General features: G+C 50.0%; 1 protein-coding gene across 2 annotated transcripts in view; it reads left to right on the top strand.

The window, feature by feature from the left end:
* Positions 1-11144, top strand: part of FAT2 (FAT atypical cadherin 2) — a 57575-nt gene extending 46431 nt beyond the window's left edge. The window contains exons 20-24 of one of the 2 annotated variants that reach the window (XM_071570112.1): positions 545-690; positions 3790-4231; positions 6682-6835; positions 8174-8766; positions 9561-11144. In XM_071570112.1, coding sequence (XP_071426213.1) covers positions 545-690; positions 3790-4231; positions 6682-6835; positions 8174-8766; positions 9561-10093 — 1868 coding nt within the window. In that variant the 3' untranslated portion in view covers positions 10094-11144. The remainder of the gene's footprint in view (positions 1-544; positions 691-3789; positions 4232-6681; positions 6836-8173; positions 8767-9560) is intronic. The other variant, XM_071570113.1, reaches the window with a different exon arrangement.
* The last annotated feature ends 1741 nt before the right edge of the window (positions 11145-12885 follow it).

Raw genomic sequence — 12885 nt, forward strand, 5'->3', positions numbered from 1 at the left:
TCACTGGGAAGTCACTCATACCTAGAAGGTTATGAAGCTCAGTGATCAGAATATCAATCCCTGAGTTTCTGTGTTGATCCTAGACCCAGCAAAGCACAAAATAACTGATAAATTTGAGGAAAGCCAAATAATGCATATTTTTATATTCTAAACTACTTCAAGAAAAGGAAGGAGCAGGGATAGAGATTAGCATCACACTTGGGCAGGAATGGATAGCACAGAATAATATAAAGACTTTCTAAGGATGAGGAAATTCAGGGGTGTTTTAGACCATGCTGAGGGCCCCTTGAAGGTTCTATTGGACAGAAATAGCCAGGCTGATATTCTGGGGTTGAGTAAATAGAAGAAATAGTGGGAGCTCCCAAGGGGAGCTGTGGGAGATGCAGTGCAGTGGTACATGGATTGCTATGAGTGGGACTGTTCCTGGACAGTTACAGTATCAGGCAAGGAAAAGAGTCAAGGTTTGACATAATCCATAGTCTCAGAGTGACAAAGAGTGACAAAGAGTGACAAAGGTGAGATCTTTATTTCATTTTCCTTACAGGAACAGCTGTGAGGTTTGGGGGGCACAGCTACATTTGGTACCAGCACTCACAGGTCGGCTCCTGGCACATGCACTTTCGCCTGAAGACCCACCAGCGTCACGCAGTCATGTTCTATGCCAACGGGAGTGACCACACCACTTTGGAGGTGTGTATTGCAATATCAGGGATGTCTTTTCAGAGTTAGAAAAAATCACTCTTTCAGGGAAGGGAATCACAGAAAAAAGATGCAATAATATATCCCTTAGTTATTCATCTAGACATGAAAAGACCAAGTGAGAGCAAAGCATAGCTTGGCAGTTGCTGCAACCTCAACTAGGGAATCATTTTTCACATCTGTAAATGTAAGTGCTAGTCTCTGGTGTGAAGTCAGCAGACATCCACAGCAGATCTACATGATCTTCTTTATTTACAGCTTGCTTCTTCATTCATCTCTTATATCACACCTCTCAGGACAAAGAATTTACCAAGTGGAGTTGTCCCTGGACCAGTCTGCTTTGACTGTAGCAAAGGGCAATCATCCCCCCACACCTCACATTAAAGGTCCTGTACAGAAATGGACAGGAGAGAAAAAACAGTCCTAAATAATATTTTTCACACACACACACACCCCTCTTTTCAACCACTTTCTTCAGGTGATTTCATTGTTTATAACACCTACAGAGCCAGGAACATTTCAGTCTGATCACACTCCTCCCTTTGGCTGAACACTGAACAACCCAGCACTCAAGGACCATCTCCCTCTTCCACTTCATCAACAGAAGGAAAGCAGCAGATGACTAAAGATTAGGGATTTTTTAAATATTCCTCATCAATTAGGACTAATTGGAGAATAAGATCACAGGACATACTTACGAGTTTACAGAGATTTGTCCTTGAGACTAATCACTTTGAGATCTACACACTGTAACCTACCTGGAAGTGTTCATCCTGTCCTTGAATTCCCTCATTCCTTCTCAATGTTTCACAACCCCGTCTTCCTATTGTGAAATACTTTTCTTTCCACTGTTATAAAAGACCCACACAGACAGACAGGGAGCTGCACAGCAGCCAACGCCCAGAGACCTGCCTGTTGCACACATTTCCAGCTCCTGCTGCCACAGCCATCGCTCCTGAAGAGCAGCAGCAGAGAAACATCAGCCATAAGTCCTGTACCCATCTCTGAGAATGACTTTAGGCTTCAATGTAAAGGGTGATTAGAAAAACTTCTCAAGAAGAGTCTCTTTCTACCCTATCTCTGGGAAGGAGTCACCAAGTTGTTCAGCAGAAGGAGTTCAACACTCCAGATGGTGCTGAGACAGGATGAGATGGCAGAAAGCTCTGCTGAGCCAGGCCTAACGCAGGGAGTCAAGTGAGAGAGAACTCATTATTGACAGAGTTCAGTGTGCCCATGTTCTCCTCTACCCAGATCTCTCCACAACCTTTTCAACAGGAAAGCCTCCACTATAAAGGTGGCTGTGACTCATTTCTTTCCTTACCCAATTTATTAAAAATATTCTAGGAATAAAAACCTTTACTAACCCATCTGGCATGATAAAAATAAGGGAATCCCTCAAGATTTTAAGCTTCATAGACTGCAGTAGTCCAGATACAAGCCAAAGCCTTGAAAGAAACATAAGCAGTGGTTTGTAGATTTGGTGAGGAGGGTGAGTTCTCCAGGGGCATGCATACCATTGCCCTTCCAGTCACTAAGCTCTCCTGATGTTCAGAAATAAGTTGCAGCAAGAGCATGGCAAACCAGGCAAACTGGGAAGGACTTGGCAGCCTGTCAGTTTTTGCTCCAGGGAATTGAGTTCTCAGCTGTCTCCCAGCCCCAGAAATTGATAAGCCAAATCTACAGACCCATCTGAAGTGAAATTATGTTCCTCCAGATAAAGTGACGTGACAAAGCTTTCTGGTGTGCTAGCCAATTGTCCAAAGAGATTTGCACACACGTGTTGCCCTGAGGCCCTTCCATGGCGTATGCCAGCTGCTTCTTGTTCCTTCCTTAGCAGTTGCTTCTCCTCCCACTGGGATTTATTTATACTGTGGGCTCCTCTAAGAGCTAACTATTGTCCTGCTCTGCTTTTGACCCCTCCAGAGTAGCCCCATCATATCGTATGTAGGTTCCTCTAGAGTCAATGTAGTCCATAATCACTCCTCCTCTTCCAGTCCCTTCCAAGAATCAGCACTCCTTGCCGTCCCTACTGCCCCCCATGGAGGTCTCTCTTGCCTGGGTGAATTGCTTAATGTTACATAGCAAGCTCTGCAGGTTTTCCATGAGCATTTCATTCCACCTCTTCTCTCCTTCTCCATAGACTCTTGGCTTCTATGAGAGAGGTTTTATCAACAAAGCACTGGGGAGAAAAAGGTTTAATTCTGTCTTCATCCTGGAACAACACACCTAACCTTTCTCCTTCATCCATGAGGTTCAAAGATAAACCTTAGGCTACAAATAGGAATTTTTGATGTCGCAGTTTAATGCAGAAGACACTGTGCAGTTCACTTTTAGCAGCTCAATATCTTATCTCCCTCCCATCTGCTGGAGATCAAGGATTAGATGGCAGCACCTGTCAGCAGCTTTGGCTGGGCTTTGCAGTGTGCTGGTTAGGAGACAAGTACAACAATAATTCCTTTCTCTGCCTCCCAACTCCTCCTTGCCTCCTTCAGGGAAAGGTGCTCATGTTCCTCCTCAAGGAGGTCTTTTCCACACTCTCAGCCATGCCAAAGAGGCGACTGCTCCAACACCTTTCCCACCCTAACCAGAGAGTGAGAACAGAACAGAAGCCATGTGGCTCAGAATAGGGGTTCCTCTGTGACTGGTGATGGATTTACGGATAGTCTGAATGCTGGGGCTCTGATTAGGCTCGGGAAGGTGGGAGAAGGGGTGAGCAGATGCACAGTCTCATCACATGGCTCTGCTCTCTGTTAAGTGGAAAGATGAGCTTCCCTCTGTGCACAATGGTCAAAGGCTTCAAGAACGGACAACGGGTCAAACTGTGCTAGAGATGGAGATGTTTTGCAACATAAAGGAGGTTACAGTCTCTCAAGCAGGCTTTAACTGATCCAAGCATAGGTTAATACAGATGAAGGGGGTTACATTTGCTTAGCTGGTGCTTTTTGGAGCCAGAAAGTTGAGATTCATCTCAACTCTCAATGTTAAAACAAGGAGAGAGGAGAACAACCTGCAGGAGAAATGTTGAAACCCTCCATAAACAGCAGCCACCTGTATCACAGCTAACCATGACTTCTGGGATGTGTTTTACAGATGGTTAATGGAGTGCCTCATCTTGGGTACAGCTGCTGGGGGAACTCCTCCGGGAACCTCTCCTCCTCACGGTTTGTGAGTGATGGCGAGTGGCACTCGGTCTTCCTGGAGGTGAAGAACACATCTGTCCGCCTACTCATCGATGGCCTGGGAAATGCCTCTCTCCAGCTGCCAGGAACCTGCAGTATCTCCCAGGGCAGACGAGACCTGATTTTTGGAGGCCTCCGACAGCCACTGCATTCCCACAGAGTCACACGGGGGTTCCGGGGTTGCCTGGATGTGGTTGCAATCAATGGAAGAGAAGTGGTTCTCCTGCCTGGGAAAGGGCAATCAAAGGAAGTCATGGAGCAGGTGGGGATAAAGCAGTGTTGCTCCCCCACCGGAGCCTGTAGCAGCAACCCCTGCCTCAACAATGGGATGTGCTCCGAAACTCATGGAGGAGGTATGTGAACATCCCACACAGAGCAATAGGAGAGCAATAAGCAGTGAGGGGAGGGAAAGATGCAACAATTTTATTCATCTCTATGAATGGGCTACTCCAGAGGAGAACCAGAGGTCCTCTGTCCCAGGGGACCTGAAGTGATACCTGACTCAATGCAGCTGCAGGGTATGAGATCATCATCCTGGCTCTCACCAGTGGACCATGGCCCGGAGGGCAGAAAAGTGTTTCTAAAGAGTATGCATGACACAGGAGAGCATAGGTGCCAAAAACTCAGATGCAAATAGAAATTCCACCCACCCCTCTGCATCCTCTTTGCTTAAGGAGCTGTTAACAAGGCTGGGATCAGGCAAGATGGGATCATGCAGTGATGGTATCCAGGCAGAAACAAGCCAAGATCTTGGTCTCCTTCCACTGCAGTGACTCCCCAGGGCTATGCAAAGGGATATGGGAAAGCCATAAGCTCTAATCAAGAATCCTAGGTTAACACAGGCTGCAGGCACTCAACAGAGGTTTGATACAGGCTCTGCCCTAGGCAGTTTCACTGCTGCCCTGTTCCTCCCATAAGAGGGGCTCCTTGCAGCAAGCTGTATCACACAGACAGGGCTAGTTGGAACTTCTCCCAGTGATGTCCACCCTTGTGTCACTGCCCTGCACCATGTTCTAGCTTCACCCTGTAACACCCCATCTATCAAGATGGGTCCTTCCTGCCCCTTGGCCCTTCCAAGGGGCAGTGGGGTGCTTCCTAGGCTGCTGTGTGGGGCAGAAGCTCCTCCTGCAGCTCTACTCTTTGGGGCTGTTGCCAAAGCCCACACCCTGCCCAGCGAGCAAGTGAGGACAGAGGAGGCAGCACACCTTCTCCTGCCCTGCCCGCAGCCTCTGGGAACAAGATTCCCAGCCCTGTCGACTCAGCAGCTGCCTGGTTCAGGTGAACTTGTTTGACACCTGGTGTATCTGTACTGAACAGTTAGTCTGGCTGGCACTCACACCTCAGCCTTGAGACCCTTTGCACAGAAAAACCCTCTGGCTCGGCTGGAAGGGACTCAAAGCCTACAAGGGGAAAACATATCTCTGCTCTGTCAAGGCATCCCCTGCTTATATTGCAGAGACAATACAGTGGAAGAGGGAGAAGGAAGATCACCCCTCACTAATAACCTAATTTTTATCCAGTGCCCTTCCCATAGTTTCCTTCCAAGGTGACCAACCTCTCCTGCAAATGGCCCAACTGCCCAGGAAAGAGCCTGTGGGACAATGGCCCCAGGCAGAGCATTGCTGCAGGGAAGGGGTTGCTCACCAGACATTTATTTTGTGAGGTTGTCATTGATGTTTGGCTTCCCTGAATGCTGAGTCCTGGAGACCAGGCAGGCAGCACAAGTTTATGCAAAGCTCTGCCCAGGGATCTCAGGCGTGGGATTACATGCACAGGCAAAGACACACCTGTGTGAGCGAGCCCGGGGAAGCCACGTGGCCGCGTGAGAACACATCTGTGCAGAGAGGGCCCAAGCCAGACCAGCCACCACACCAACCACAGTGCTCAGGACCACAAGGTACAAACACATGTGAGCTCCCACATCCAGAACATGTGTGTTTAGGCACACACAGCCCCACAGGCAATGTCCAGCACCTGCTGCACAAGTGTCAGCATGTCCTTGTTGTACTGCCACTAACACACATGTGGAAACAGGTCCCTGTTTGTTCACCCTGTGCTCTAAAGCAGGGTTGTTTAGTTTGTGGATGAGTAGAAAGACTTTTCAAGTGCGCTGCAAAGTGAAAACTCTGAATTTCCCACATGGCACCATCAGCCATGTGACTGGCAGAGCTCAGCACAGCCAGGGACATTTCCATGCTAAGGGCTACATTAAATAGCAGCCAAAAGCACAAAAACAGCAGCAGCCCCCTCTGAGTCCTCAGCTGTGCTGGGTTTCTCTCTTGCCATGAGCAGACATCTCCTGTAGGCAAGAGAAACCTGACAAGTTGAGACAGGCACTTCATAGCATAAGAACTCGCAGGACCAAAGACTCCTGAGAACAATAAATTACAGAGGATTGCATTTAACAGTCAGAAACTGTGAATCAGCCAGCCAGGCTCCCCTTCCTTTATCCTGAATTTGTCCTTCAGCTTCTGCATGCAATAAAGCTGTGCCCTGACTGCATCCCTGGCAGAAGAGGTCTGTGTCAGAAGAGGACAGCCTTGACTTGTTGTTTAAACAGTTCCATATTGCCACTGCATTGCCCCCAGAATGGCCACCCAGCCTCCAGCAACCACACTAGGTCCTGTAATGTACCCACCAGCCACATAAGGCTTGGGTGCCCTACAGCACCCCCTGCAGCAGCAAATACCTGTGTTTAGGTAGCTGTGTTGAGCTCTCTGTGGGTTCCATCAGCACCAATCACTGCTTCTCTCTATTCTTGCCAGTTCTTCCATATGGATGTGTTCACTCTCGCCCTCTCCAGGTTACACCTGCATCTGCCCTGGGCTGTTTTCTGGTGAGCACTGTGAGCTTGGGGACAGTCCCTGCGAGTCCAAGCCCTGTCTGCACGGGGGAACCTGCACCCTCTCCACCACTGGCTACTCCTGCCACTGCCCTGACTGGTACCTGGGTGAGAGGTAAGGACTGAGGATTCGGGACGGGTGACATCCCATGGTGGGCTAAAAACCTGATCTCTACCAATGAGCATTGCACATTTCTTCAGCTCACTAGATCCACAAACTCTGGGATTAACTGCAAACTGCAGGTACCTGAGCATTGCAGCAGGGAGGTGTCTGAGGGAAGAGCTGACAGACCAGGACACAAATAGCTCTACCATCATGTGGCCATTGCTCCTCTGTGCACATCTCTGAGCAGGAGAGAAAACAGAAAAATCTCTCCTCACAGATGCCTGTATGCCTGCAGGTGCTGTGGGACAGGTTCAAAGCCTGTCCTTGCTGGGCAAGAGTCTCTCCCCACACCCTGCTGCTCCCCATGACATGACCTGAGCTTGCTGTGATTGGAAATTCTGGGCTGTGGTGGTGGGAGCTCAGCTCTGATGGGGAGACACGGCAGTCCAGTTCAAGCTTCTGCCTTAGTCATTTAGCAAGGATGAACAGTGGTCCTAGTGGATCAAGGTAAAGGCAGAAATTATCTGTGCAACTCTTGGAGTAAAATCCTGTAGCTGAGCATTAGGTGGCAGTGTAATATCTGAAATCACCCAGTGTCCAGGTGGAGGAGGCTATGGCTGCAGTTTGCATACACCATCTCACACATCTTCCAATGTTGACTACAAGAGAAACTCAAACCTCATAGAGCTTGTTCAGTAATGAGAAAAAAGAAAAAAGTAAGGAAATAATTAAGCATTGCATATTCCCTCTAGCATGGGGAGATCATTACAGTTGGAAGGAAAGGTCCCCAGTACTGTTGAGGAATATTTAGGTGGAGCAGGACAGAGAATCGGGAATTCCATCTCAGTTCTGCAGATGCTCCATAAAATGTCAAAAAGCCTCTCCAACAATCATGCCCATTCACCACTTCTCAGGGTAGTTGTTCCCCAAATGTTTGCTGCAATCTTCAGACACCCACAAACCATACTGAGACACCACAGAGCCTGGAAGATGTAGGAGACTTCATAAGAAGTTAACACACCTCAGACTGACCCTGGCTTCCCTAATTAAACAGGATGGGAGCACCTTTCTATGCTGTGTCAGCCCTAGAACTCCAAACACTCCTCTGAGTCAGGAAAGCTCCCATTTTAATTTGCTGCATATGACTGAAAAATAGGATCATCCTGTAAAGCATAGTCTCCTGAAGAGCATCATTGTGAACCCAAGGAGCACAGTTCTCTGCCAGGAGAATCAAGGGAGGAAGAGCACATGGGGATGGAGCATGCTGGTCTGGTCTAAGGCAGAGCCCTGAGCAACACAGTTTTTGCTGCATCCCCAGGCTGATGGTGGTTCTCTTCCTCCCTGCAGGTGTGAGAAGCTGGCCGAGGAGTGCCAAGACAACCCATGCCGAAACTCTGGGCGCTGCGTGAGCAGCCAGGGCTCCATTCACTGCATCTGCCCCTCGGATTTCCAAGGAGACTACTGCACACAGCCCATCATCACCCCTGCCATCGTGCCCACGCAGTGGGCGGTGGGCCCCGAGGAGATTGGGGAGATCGTAGCTGGCGTGGTGGGGACAGCTATCCTGGTCATGGCCTTCGTGTTCATCCGCAAGTGCTACCAACACCGCGCCAAGGCTCACAAGCCCGTGGCCCGGGAGGACCCTGACCTGCTCTCCAAGAGTGAGTTCTCCAAGAGCGTGGGTGTGGGAACCCAAGCTGTGCCACCCATTGAGCTCAACATCCTCAGTGATGCAGCACACAACAACCTGGACCGGGCCACGCCAGAGCAGCGCAAACCCACCGGCACCCCTGAGTTTGTCACCTTCAACTCCACCAATGCTCCAAAGCACCGGGGCACCATCGTGTGCAGTGTGGCACCCAACCTGCCCCCTGCTGCACCCCCCTCCAACTCTGACAACGAGTCCTTCATCAAGTGCACCTGGGCCAGGGAGGAGATGGGTCAGTAGCCACAGCTTTTCCTTGCTCTCACACATCCCTCTTCCTCTTGTGAAGGGGATCTAAGGTTTGAAAACATGAGAGACAAATGGTGTTGGTTAAAGGCAAGCAAAGCATGGGCAAATGCTGCCCCAGCCCTGCTAAAGGGCCTTTATTGGCTCTTTCTTCCCTGCTCACCAGTATGTCGCAGTTTTCTGCTGTAACCTGATCAGTCTTGTACATAGTCACTAGGAAAACCATTAATACCTGGATTCCCACATAACCTGGGTCAAACAACCCTGTAATAGAGAAAAACTGAAGAAAAAACTAAGATCCTGAAAGTCAGTGTGAGTTTTAATGGAAACATTTGCATCAGTGTTTCTAGGCAGGGGGATCATGTCCTCAGGGAAACACCTGCATGGCTCCACACGGCAAGGCTACCCCATGCATAAGTTCATCACCAAAGCACACTGTTAGAAGAGAATTCACAAGAGTAACTACAGGGAAAGGGTGGAAAGATCTAGTGGACAGCTGGCTTTGCTCCAGTCCCTTCATCATGCAAGCTTCTTGCATCCAAATGGTGCGATGAAGTGTGTGTTTTGGGTGCTAGAGTAGTGGATCTCTGAAAGCTGGTGGGGACATTGCCTCAGCACAGCCAGGGGTGCCCTCAGATTCCCTCAGTTCCCAAAGCAGCAACTATGGCTCCCATGTCCCCACATCTCCTACAGTCTCAGAGCTCACAGAAGGAATTAACAGGAAGGCAAGAGAAAGGAAACAACTGCTTGAGCTGCAGCTAACACAACTCTCTTTTATTTCAGTCTACCCAGCAGAAACAACCTACTGGCCCCCACGGTACCTGTCATCAGATGTTCAGGAATACTCCCACTACGAGATCATTCAAGGCCCCCCTGCATCCTCCTCCCACCCTCCCCTACCCCCACCGCCCCCTCCACCAGCAGACACGGAGCCAGTTGCTCTTTATGGGGGCTTTCCATTCCCACTGGACCAGAGCAACAAGCGAGCCCCCATCCCACCCCGCTACAGCAACCAGAACCTGGAGGACTTCCTACCGCTCGGCCCTGTGGACATGGGAGCTTCCCAGTGCCAGAACGAGTACACGGCCATCAGCTACTACCCAGCCCAGCTGGTGCAGGGCGAGGGTGTCCCGTACCAGCCCGACCCAGGCTACAAGCGGGTGAGCATGCGACTGAGCGTGGCACAGCCCTCCTACGCCGACTGCGAGGTGGGCCACCAGCCCAGCATCCGAGCCCAGCCCCTGCCACCTCCCAACTACGAGGGCTCCGACATGGTGGAGAGTGACTATGGGAGCTGTGAGGAGGTGATGTTTTAATGGGATTGCTCTTGACATGAGAAGGAAAGCACATCTCCATGCAGAATAGTGTGCAGAGGGCTGGCCATGTGCTGCTGAAGGGAGGCTCATGTGTGTCACCCACAGCTTGCAGCATCTCCCCATGCATGGCTGGGTTGTAATTTGGCTGGACCTTTCCCCCTGCTGCCCTCCATGGTGCTCCTGCTGCAAAGGGAGGGGAAACGCTCCAGGCACTGCTGGGACACGGAGGATGCTCCTGGGATCCCAGTGACTAACCTTCCTCCTTACCAAAATTACGTCCTCCGACATCATGTAGGACCACAGCATGCCACCTCCTCTCACCCTGGGCTCCCTGACCACAGGGAGGAGGAGGAGGAGGGCAAACAAGGCAGGTATGGCAGCAGTCGTGGTGGAGAAGGTGTAAAAGGACTAGTGATGCACAGCCTGGAAGTGCCCCACGTGGGGTAGCAGAGGCTCCCTCCCCCCAGCTCTGGCATAAAGGGCTTGCATCAAGCCAAGTTTGCCCAGTGGAATGGATCGGCTCGTGCAAACCCTCTTCCATGTCTGCTCCCTGATACTGGGAGAAGAGATGAGGGAATGCCGCTGCTCCCATCAGCACGTCCCTCACTTGGCCAATAGAAGTCCAAGAAAAAAAAAAAGAAAAAGAAAAAAAAGAGTCCATTTCTGTAGAAAACCAAGTAACAAGATTTGTCACACCAGGAACCACCCACAGACTCAAACCAGTGTGCCCAGTAAGGCTGTGCTCACACGACTAGGGGAGACCCTGCCCCAAGGATTGTGCACAGCCGTGTCCCTGTGGCTGTCATTGTCCCAAGCTGAACGCAGTGGGACATGGTTCTACCACCCAGCTGGGGCTCCGTGGTACATTCCAGAAAGACTAGCCAGCACCACCTGGAGACAGGGCACTGAGGCTACTGAGCGTGGGTCTGCCTGTTCGTCCTTGTTCTTGGAAATATATTGTTTCTTCGTGAGAGGTTTTATTTGGTTGGTTGTTTGATGTAACTTTTTTGTTGTTGAATTTTTGGAAAGTATTAAAAGAGTTTGGATTTTTGTACTATTATGATTTTATTCGGTATCTCAGCAATTCCCTTGTAACTAGGACATCCTTGCCTAGCTCCAGTCAAGGGTGGCCCAGGGAATAACAGCTTATTTTGGACACTAAAAGCTTTCAGAGAAGTACCAAGACAGCAAGTTCAACACATCTTTGAAGACCCTGTAAGGGCCAGAGGGATGATGCAGGCAGAACCAGAGTACCTTGCCTTGCTTCAGGGAACCACAAGCCTCCTGTAACTCTTAGCTTAGGAGTACAGGCATTGAAAGGACCCAAATTCAAGCCCTCCTTGATTCCCATTCCCAACAAGCACCACCAATTTTACCTCTCAAAGCTCTCATAATGCTGTCTCCACTTTTTTCACCAGCTCTGCTTGGCAAAAATCAGCCCCTGCCTGGATTAGGACTGATATTTGATCTAGTTGGGTTTACTTCTACTTGGGAAATCTCTCTCAACATCATCCCAAAAGAGCACAATTCTTGCACTGTAATTTGGGCACAGTATTTCTTAGCTCAGGCATCAGTGAGTTGTGTGAAAAAAGACAGGAGAGATCCTGGGGGAGGTGTGAGAATAAAAATAGCTTTTTTTTTTGTAATTCCAAGCATTGCTTCAGGCTGGAGAAGGTTGGAGGAGAGACCTCCCAAGGTCCCCACCAGCCAGCACTTTGCAGACAGAGCACAGTGACATCTCTGCCAGGACCAGAAGCAAGGCTGCCTCTGGGCAGGAACAACAGGACCAGTAGGAGAAAGGAATTACACCATCATGGCACACAGCACCCCACTCCAAACACCATTTTGACCCCACAACATCAGGCTGCAAATGCTGCCACCAGCTCCGTGTGCCAAGCCCAGGACTCATCCATGTCCCCAAAACACCTCGGGGATACAACACCCTACCTGCTGGTTCCAGGGTAGGCTCATCACAGGGATAGCTGAGCAGGATCACCTTTCTCCTACCTGAACTGCTGACTGCAGCACAATCATCCCCTCACATAGCCAGACCTCCCACCACAGCTGGGGTTAATCTCAAATTAAAGTGAAGGGTAGGAGGACTTGGTTGCACCTGGGCAGGTCTCCAGCTGAGCTTTCCTCTGTCAGGGTGGGCTTGTGAGCTTTGCAGTTCCCTGGGGCCATTTTAATAAAACTCTAAATGCAAACGTGTCCCCACAGCAGGCTCATCCTTTTGCATGCTGCTGGAAGAGGAGGTCACAGCTCATGGGAGGGCAAAGGCAACTGAGATGATGCTCCACTAAGTGACACCTGGGAAGGAGCAATCTCGGAAAAGCCATTTCATGGGATGGGGGCAGCCTTGTAGCACTCAACATAAGGAAGGATGGCTGTAGATCTGGCCACGGTAATCCTCCAGTCAAGACCCGCAAGTACCAGGAGGTGTCATGCTCAGTAGCCCCTCCTGCCCTGGGGTTCAGGTGACCTTGGATTCACACTTCCCACCAGTCTGCAGAAGCCTCCAACTTTAAACATTTTCTTCCAGAGCTTCAAAAAATAAATTCTTAATAGCACTGACTTCTCCCTCTAACGACACTGCAATGGTATGAATTATTCAGCAGCGGGAGGATAAGTTGAGCTGCAGCAATGCTGGCAAAGCACCCCATCTCCCAGCGTGGGCTGACTTTTGCTCCTTTGATCTCTTAGGTGGATCAGCAGCAGCTCAGCACCCCTCCATCAGCACATGCCAGGCTCTTTTTTCAGCTGCAGCCCCACTTTTGGCATAAATCAGACTG

This window comes from Pithys albifrons, chromosome 15 (genome assembly GCF_047495875.1).
Source record: "Pithys albifrons albifrons isolate INPA30051 chromosome 15, PitAlb_v1, whole genome shotgun sequence".
Taxonomy (NCBI): Eukaryota; Metazoa; Chordata; class Aves; order Passeriformes; family Thamnophilidae; genus Pithys; species Pithys albifrons.